We start from the raw sequence: 10,000 nt of genomic DNA, 5'->3' as shown, positions 1-10,000 counted from the left end.
TCTAGTCCCTTCACCCCTACCTACATGTACATATTACCTCAACTACCTAGTATCTCTGTGTATTATCTATCCTGTCTAGTCCCTTCACCCCTACCTACATGTACATATTACCTCAACTACCTAGTATCTCTGTGTATTATCTATCCTGTCTAGTCCCTTCACCCCTACCTACATGTACATATTACCCTCAACTACCTAGTATCTCTGTGTATTATCTATCCTGTCTAGTCCCTTCACCCCCTACATGTACATATTACCTCAACTACCTAGTATCTCTGTGTATTATCTATCCTGTCTAGTCCCTTCACCCCCTACATGTACATATTACCTCAACTACCTAGTATCTCTGTGTATTATCTATCCTGTCTAGTCCCTTCACCCTTACCTACATGTACATATTACCTCAACTACCTAGTATCTCTGTGTATTATCTATCCTGTCTAGTCCCTTCACCCCTACCTACATGTACATATTACCTCAACTACCTAGTATCTCTGTGTATTATCTATCCTGTCTAGTCCCTTCACCCCTACCTACATGTACATATTACCTCAACTACCTAGTATCTCTGTGTATTATCTATCCTGTCTAGTCCCTTCACCCCCTACATGTACATATTACCTCAACTACCTAGTATCTCTGTGTATTATCTATCCTGTCTAGTCCCTTCACCCCTACCTACATGTACATATTACCTCAACTACCTAGTATCTCTGTGTATTATCTATCCTGTCTAGTCCCTTCACCCCTACCTACATGTACATATTACCTCAACTACCTAGTATCTCTGTGTATTATCTATCCTGTCTAGTCCCTTCACCCCTACCTACATGTACATATTACCTCAACTACCTAGTATCTCTGTGTATTATCTATCCTGTCTAGTCCCTTCACCTCTACCTACATGTACATATTACCTCAACTACCTAGTATCTCTGTGTATTATCTATCCTGTCTAGTCCCTTCACCCCCTACCTACATGTACATATTACCTCAACTACCTAGTATCTCTGGTGTATTATCTATCCTGTCTAGTCCCTTCACCCCTACCTACATGTACATATTACCTCAACTACCTAGTATCTCTGTGTATTATCTATCCTGTCTAGTCCCTTCACCCCCTACATGTACATATTACCTCAACTACCTAGTATCTCTGTGTATTATCTATCCTGTCTAGTCCCTTCACCCCTACCTACATGTACATATTACCTCAACTACCTAGTATCTCTGTGTATTATCTATCCTGTCTAGTCCCTTCACCCCTACCTACATGTACATATTACCTCAACTACCTAGTATCTCTGTGTATTATCTATCCTGTCTAGTCCCTTCACCCCCTACATGTACATATTACCTCAACTACCTAGTATCTCTGTGTATTATCTATCCTGTCTAGTCCCTTCACCCCTACCTACATGTAAATATTACCTCAACTACCTAGTATCTCTGTGTATTATCTATCCTGTCTAGTCCCTTCACCCCTACCTACATGTACATATTACCTCAACTACCTAGTATCTCTGTGTATTATCTATCCTGTCTAGTCCCTTCACCCCCTACATGTACATATTACCTCAACTACCTAGTATCTCTGTGTATTATCCATCCTGTCTAGTCCCTTCACCCCCTACATGTACATATTACCTCAACTACCTAGTATCTCTGTGTATTATCTATCCTGTCTAGTCCCTTCACCCCTACCTACATGTACATATTACCTCAACTACCTAGTATCTCTGTGTATTATCCATCCTGTCTAGTCCCTTCACCCCCTACATGTACATATTACCTCAACTACCTAGTATCTCTGTGTATTATCTATCCTGTCTAGTCCCTTCACCCCTACCTACATGTACATATTACCTCAACTACCTAGTATCTCTGTGTATTATCTATCCTGTCTAGTCCCTTCACCCCCTACATGTACATATTACCTCAACTACCTAGTACATAATACCTCAATCACCTCAACTACCTGGTACCCCAACACATTGACTCGGTACTGGTACTCCTGTCTATAGCCTCATTACTACCTGGTACTCCTGTATATAGCCTCATTACTACCTGGTACTCCTGTATATGACCTCATTACTACCTGGTACTCCTGTATATAGCCGCATTACTACCTGGTACTCCTGTATATAGTCTCATTACTACCTGGTACTCCTGTATATAGCCTCATTACTACCTGGTACTCCTGTATATAGCCTCATTACTACCTGGTACCCCTGTATATAGCCGCATTACTACCTGGTACTCCTGTATATGACCTCATTACTACCTGGTACTCCTGTATATAGCCTCATTACTACCTGGTACTCCTGTATATAGCCTCACTACTACCTGGTACTCCTGTATATAGTCTCATTACTACCTGGTACTCCTGTATATAGCCTTATTACTACCTGGTACTCCTGTATATGACCTCATTACTACCTGGTACTCCTGTATATGACCTCATTACTACCTGGTACCCCTGTATATAGCCTCATTACTACCTGGTACTCCTGTATATAGCCTCATTACTACCTGGTACCCCTGTATATAGCCTCATTACTACCTGGTACTCCTGTATATAGCCTCATTACTACCTGGTACCCCTGTATATAGCCTCATTACTACCTGGTACTCCTGTATATAGCCTCATTACTACCTGGTACTCCTGTATATAGCCTCATTACTACCTGGTACCCCTGGTACCCCTGTATATAGCCTCATTACTACCTGGTACTCCTGTATAAGGCCTCATTACTACCTGGTACTCCTGTATATAGCCTCATTACTACCTGGTACTCCTGTATATAGTCTCATTACTACCTGGTACCCCTGTATATAGCCTCATTACTACCTGGTACCCCTGTATATAGCCTCATTACTACCTGGTACTCCTGTATATAGCCTCATTACTACCTGGTACTCCTGTGTATAGCCTCATTACTACCTGGTACCCCTGTATATAGCCTCATTACTACCTGGTACCCCTGTGTATAGCCTCATTACTACCTGGTACTCCTGTATAAGGCCTCATTACTACCTGGTACTCCTGTATATAGCCTCATTACTACCTGGTACTCCTGTATATAGTCTCATTACTACCTGGTACCCCTGTATATAGCCTCATTACTACCTGGTACCCCTGTATATAGCCTCATTACTACCTGGTACTCCTGTATATGACCTCATTACTACCTGGTACTCCTGTATATAGCCTCATTACTACCTGGTACCCCTGTATATAGCCTCATACTACCTGGTACTCCTGTATATGACCTCATTACTACCTGGTACCCCTGTATATAGCCTCATTACTACCTGGTACCCCTGTATATAGCCTCATTACTACCTGGTACCCCTGTATATAGCCTCATTACTACCTGGTACCCCTGTATATAGCCTCATTACTACCTGGTACCCCTGTATATAGCCTCATTACTACCTGGTACTCCTGTATATAGCCTCATTACTACCTGGTACTCCTGTATATAGCCTCATTACTACCCTGGTACCCCTGTATATAGCCTCATTACTACCTGGTACCCCTGTGGCTGTAGCTTCGTTATTGTTATTTTACTGTGTTACTGCTTCCTATTTCATGTTATGCTAATGTTACAATGTGCCATTTGACAATTTATTAAATTTTATTTTACCATCTGGTTCAGTCTCTTCATTATACAACAGAGGTGTGTGTGTGTGTGTGTCTGTGTGTGTGTGTGTGTGTGTGTGTGTGTGTGTGTGTGTGTGTGCCTGTGGTGTGTGTGTGTGTGCATGTGGTGTGGTGTGTGTGCCTGGGGTGTGTGTGTGTGTGTGTGTGTGTGTGTGTGTGTGGGGGGGGGGGGTGTGTGTGTGTGTAGTTACCTGACAGAAACAGAGAACTCTCCTGGTGAACTCTCTGACTCTCTAACCAGGAACACTCCTCTCTCCTCCCAACGCAACCGCTGCTCAGCCTGCTGCCTGGACACACGTCCCGCAAACCACCTACACACAAACATACACAAACAGGTATAGTAGGTATATAAGGGTTAGGTTCAGTATATATAGTAGGTATATAAGGGTTAGGTATAGTAGACAAATCACCTACACACAAACCTACACAAACAGGTATAGTAGGTATATAAGGGTTAGGTATAGTAGGTATATAATGGTTAGGTATAGTAGGTATATAAGGGTTAGGTACAGTAGATATAGTAGGTATATAAGGGTTAGATATAGTAGATATATAAGGGTTAGATATAGTAGGTATATAAGGGTTAGGTACAGTAGTTATAGTAGGTATATAAGGGTTAGATATAGTAGGTATATAAGGGTTAGGTTCAGTATATATAGTAGGTATATAAGGGTTAGGTATAGTAGACCACCTACACACAAACATACACCCCTAATGTAGATAAAATACCCACGGACCATCCCTCCCTGTCTCTTACTAGTTAGGGTTATAGGTATAGTAGGTATATACGGGTTAGGTTCAGTATATATAGTAGGTATATAAGGGTTAGATATAGTAGATATATAAGGGTTAGATATAGTAGGTATAGTAAGTATATAATGGTTAGGTATAGTAGGTATATAAGGGTTAGATATAGTAGGTATAGTAGGTATATAAGGGCTAGTTATAGTAGATATAGTAGGTATATAATGGTTAGGTATAGTAGGTATATAAGGGTTAGATATAGTAGGTATATAAGGGTTAGGTATAGTAGATATAGTAGGTATATATGGGTTAGATATAGTAGGTATATAAGGGTTAGATATAGTAGGTATAGTAGGTATATAAGGGTTAGGTATTTACGGGATAGGTATAGTAGATATAGTAGGTATATAAGGATTAGATATAGTAGGTATATAAGGGTTAGATATAGTAGGTATATAAGGGTTAGGTATAGTAGGTATAGTAGGTATATAAGGGTTATGTATAGTAGGTATAGTAGGTATAGTAGGTATATAAGGGTTAGGTATAGTAGATATAGTAGGTATATAAGGGTTAGATATAGTAGGTATAGTAGTTATATAATGGTTAGGTATAATAGATATAGTAGGTATAAAAGGGTTAGGTATAGTAGGTATAGTAGGTATATAAGGGTTAGATATAGTAGGTATATAAGGGTTAGATATAGTAGGTATAGTAGGTATAGTAGGTATATAAGGGTTAGATATAGTAGGTATATAAGGGTTAGATATAGTAGGTATATAAGGGTTAGGTATAGTAGGTATAGTAGGTATATAAGGGTTAGGTATAGTAGGTATAGTAGGTATAGTAGGTATATAAGGGTTAGGTATAGTAGATATAGTAGGTATAGTAGGTATATAAGGGTTAGATATAGTAGGTATAGTAGGTATAATAGATATAGTAGGTATAGTAGGTATATAAGGGATAGATATAGTAGATATAGTAGGTATATAAGGGTTAGCTATAGTAGGTATATAAGGGTTAGATATAGTAGCTATAGTAGGTATATAAGGGTTAGGTATAGTAGGTATATAAGGGTTAGATATAGTAGGTATAGTAGGTATATAAGGGTTAGATATAGTAGGTATAGTAGGTATATAAGGGTTAGATATAGTAGGTATATACGGGTTAGATATAGTAGGTTTATAAGGGTTAGGTATAGTAGATATAGTAGGTATATAAGGGTTAGATATAGTAGATATAGTAGGTATATAAGGGTTAGGTACAGTAGATATAGTAGGTATATAATGGTTAGATATAGTAGATATAGTAGGTATATAAGGGTTAGGTATAGTAGGTATATAAGGGTTAGATATAGTAGGTATATAAGCGTTAGGTATAGTAGATATAGTAGGTATATAAGGGTTAGATATAGTAGATATAGTAGGTATATAAGGGTTAGGTGTAGTAGATATAGTAAGTATATAAGGGTTATGTATGGTAGGTATATAAGGGTTAGATATAGTAGGTATATAAGGGTTAGATATAGTAGATATAGTAGGTATATAAGGGTTAGGTGTAGTAGATAGTAAGTATATAAGGGTTATGTATGGTAGGTATATAAGGGTTAGATATAGTAGGTATAGTAGGTATATAAGGGTTAGATATAGTAGGTATAGTAACTATATAATGGTTAGGTATAGTAGGTATATAAGGGTTAGATATAGTAGGTATATAAGGGTTAGGTATAGTAGGTATATAAGGGTTAGATATAGTAGGTATAGTAAGTATATAATGGTTAGGTATAGTAGGTATATAAGGGTTAGATATAGTAGGTATAGTAGGTATATAAGGGTTAGTTATAGTAGATATAGTAGGTATATAATGGTTAGGTATAGTAGGTATATAAGGGTTAGATATAGTAGGTATATAAGGGTTAGGTATAGTAGATATAGTAGGTATATAAGGGTTAGATATAGTAGGTATATAAGGGTTAGATATAGTAGGTATAGTAGGTATATAAGGGTTAGGTATTTACGGGATAGGTATAGTAGATATAGTAGGTATATAAGGATTAGATATAGTAGGTATATAAGGGTTAGATATAGTAGGTATATAATGGTTAGGTATAGTAGGTATAGTAGGTATATAAGGGTTAGATATAGTAGGTATATAAGGGTTAGATATAGTAGGTATAGTAGGTATAGTAGGTATATAAGGGTTAGATATAGTAGGTATATAAGGGTTAGATATAGTAGGTATATAAGGGTTAGGTATAGTAGGTATAGTAGGTATATAAGGGTTAGGTATAGTAGGTATAGTAGGTATAGTAGGTATATAAGGGGTTAGGTATAGTAGATATAGTAGGTATAGTAGGTATATAAGGGTTAGATATAGTAGGTATAGTAGGTATAATAGATATAGTAGGTATAGTAGGTATATAAGGGTTAGGTATAGTAGGTATATAAGGGATAGATATAGTAGATATAGTAGGTATATAAGGGTTAGCTATAGTAGGTATATAAGGGTTAGATATAGTAGCTATAGTAGGTATATAAGGGTTAGGTATAGTAGGTATATAAGGGTTAGGTATAGTAGGTATATAAGGGTTAGATATAGTAGGTATAGTAGGTATATAAGGGTTAGGTACAGTAGATATAGTAGGTATATAATGGTTAGATATAGTAGATATAGTAGGTATATAAGGGTTAGGTATAGTAGGTATATAAGGGTTAGATATAGTAGGTATATAAGCGTTAGGTATAGTAGATATAGTAGGTATATAAGGGTTAGATATAGTAGATATATTAGGTATATAAGGGTTAGGTGTAGTAGATATAGTAAGTATATAAGGGTTATGTATGGTAGGTATATAAGGGTTAGATATAGTAGGTATATAAGGGTTAGATATAGTAGATATAGTAATTATATAAGGGTTAGGTATAGTAGGTATATAAGGGTTAGATATAGTAGGTATATAAGGGTTAGGTATAGTAGATATAGTAGATATAGTAGGTATATAAGGGTTAGGTATAGTAGGTATAGTAGGTATAGTAGGTATAGTAGGTATAGTAGGTATATAAGGGTTAGATAGTAATATAGTAGATATAGTAGGTATAGTAGGTATAGTAGATATAGTAGGTATAGTAGGTATAGTAGGTATATAAGGGTTAGGTATAGTAGGTATATAAGGGATAGATATAGTAGGTATATAAGGGTTAGATATAGTAGATATAGTAGGTATATAAGGGTTAGTTATAGTAGGTATATAAGGGTTAGTTATAGTAGGTATAAGTAGGTATATAAGGGTTAGATATAGTAGATATAGTAGATATAGTAGGTATATAAGGGTTAGGTATAGTAGGTATATAAGGGTTAGTTATAGTAGATATATAAGGGTTAGGTATAGTAGGTATATAAGGGTTAGTTATAGTAGATATATAAGGGTTAGGTATAGTAGGTATATAAGGGTTAGGTATAGTAGGTATAGTAGGTATATAAGGGTTAGGTATAGTAGGTATAGTAGGTATAGTAGGTATAGTAGGTATATAAGGGTTAGGTATAGTAGGTATAGTAGGTATATAAGGGTTAGGTATAGTAGGTATAGTAGGTATATAAGGGTTAGGTATAGTAGGTATATAAGGGATAGGTATAGTAGGTATATAAGGGTTAGTTATAGTAGATATATAAGGGTTAGATATAGTAGATATAGTAGGTATATAAGGGTTAGTTATAGTAGATATATAAGGGTTAGATATAGTAGATATAGTAGGTATATAAGGGTTAGTTATAGTAGGTATAGTAGGTATATAAGGGTTAGATATAGTAGGTATATAAGGGTTAGATATAGTAGGTATATAAGGGTTAGATATAGTAGATATAGTAGGTATATAAGGGTTAGATATAGTAGATATAGTAGATATATAAGGGTTAGGTATAGTAGGTATATAAGGGTTAGGTATAGCAGGTATTTAATCGTTATATAATACTAACGGGTGTGGTAACAGACTAATGTAGTTCTCAGGGACGTAGCCTCGCCTCCCGTGGAGTTCTGCCATCATCCAATTAGGATCCTCATCCATCTCCGTCACCTAGAGAGGTTAGAGGTCACAGGTCAGAGGCTGGAGCATGGAGGTCAGGTCACGGTTGCAACTGGAAGGAATCTTTAAGGATGTTCTTCAATTTAACCATTGATAATGTTTTGATCTATCTCTTACTGTAAGCCTGTGGAGAATGTTTCCATCTATCCCTTACTGTAAGCCTGTGGAGAATGTTGTTGATCCAACCCTTACTGTAAGCCGGTGGAAAATGTTGTTGATCCAACCCTTACTGTAAGCCTGTGGAGAATGTCGTTGATCTATTCCTTACTGTAAGCCTGTGGAGAATGTTGTTGATCTAACCCTTACTGTAATCCTGTGGAGAATGTTTCCATCTATCCCTTACTGTAATCCTGTGGAGAATGTTGTGATCTACCCCTTACTGTAATCCTGTGGAGAATGTTTCCATCTATCCCTTACTGTAATCCTGTGGAGAATGTTGTGATCTACCCCTTACTGTAATCCTGTGGATAATGTTTCCATCTATTACCTTACTGTAATCCTGTGGAGAATGTTGATATATGCCTTGCTGTAATCCTGTGGAGAATGTTTCCATCTATTACCTTACTGTAATACCGTGGAGAACGTTTCCATCTATCCCTTACTGTAATCCTGTGGAGAATGTTTCCATCTACCCCTTACTGTTATCCTGTGGAGAATGTTTCCATCTATCCCTTACTGTTATCCTGTGGAGAATGTTTTTGATAACGTTCATTGTCATTCAGCAATTTTCTAAACCTGAAAATGAGTCTCTTCTGCCCAGTGCTCTGCCTCTGTTCTCTTCTGCCCAGTGCTCTGCCTCTGTTCTCTTCTGCCCAGTGCTCTGCCTCTGTTCTCTTCTGCCCAGTGCTCTGCCTCTGTTCTCTTCTGCCCAGTGCTCTGCCTCTGTTCTCTTCTGCCCAGTGCTCTGCCTCTGTTCTCTTCTGCCCAGTGCTCTGCCTCTGTTCTCTTCTGCCCAGTGCTCTGCCTCTGTTCTCTTCTGCCCAGTGCTCTGCCTCTGTTCTCTTCTGCCCAGTGCTCTGCCTCTGTTCTCTTCTGTTCTGTACTGTAACGTAGTCATCTGTCCTTCACAGAACGATCACACACTATTCCCTCATCTGTCCTTCACAGAACGATCACACACTATTCCCTCATCTGTCCTTCACAGAACGATCACACACTATTCCCTCATTAGTCCTTCACAGAACGATCACACACTATTCCCTCATCTGTCCTTCACAGAACGATCACACACTATTCCCTCATTAGTCCTTCACAGAACGATCACACACTATTCCCTCATTAGTCCTTCACAGAACGATCATACACTATTCCCTCATCTGTCCTTCACAGAACGATCACACACTATTCCCTCATCTGTTCTTCACAGAACGATCACACACTATTCCCTCATCTGTCCTTCACAGAACGATCACAGATGATTCCCTCATCTGTCCTTCACAGAACGATCACACACTATTCCCTCATCTGTATTAGTTCTGTTCATCTTCAGTATCACGCACGCACGCACACCACA

General features: G+C 37.8%; 1 protein-coding gene across 1 annotated transcript in view; it reads right to left on the bottom strand.

The window, feature by feature from the left end:
* Nucleotides 1–10,000, bottom strand: part of LOC116361444 (GRB2-related adapter protein-like) — a gene marked incomplete at its 3' end in the record, with an annotated part of 15,323 nt that overhangs the window by 5,065 nt on the left and 258 nt on the right. The window contains exons 2-3 of the mRNA XM_031815871.1: nt 8,381–8,478; nt 3,859–3,978 (exon numbers count right to left, since the gene is read on the bottom strand). Coding sequence (XP_031671731.1) covers nt 3,859–3,978; nt 8,381–8,469 — 209 coding nt within the window. The remainder of the gene's footprint in view (nt 1–3,858; nt 3,979–8,380; nt 8,479–10,000) is intronic.

This window comes from Oncorhynchus kisutch, unplaced genomic scaffold, assembly GCF_002021735.2.
Source record: "Oncorhynchus kisutch isolate 150728-3 unplaced genomic scaffold, Okis_V2 scaffold660, whole genome shotgun sequence".
Lineage (NCBI taxonomy): Eukaryota > Metazoa > Chordata > Actinopteri > Salmoniformes > Salmonidae > Oncorhynchus > Oncorhynchus kisutch.
This window is presented reverse-complemented; position numbering and strand designations above follow the sequence as displayed.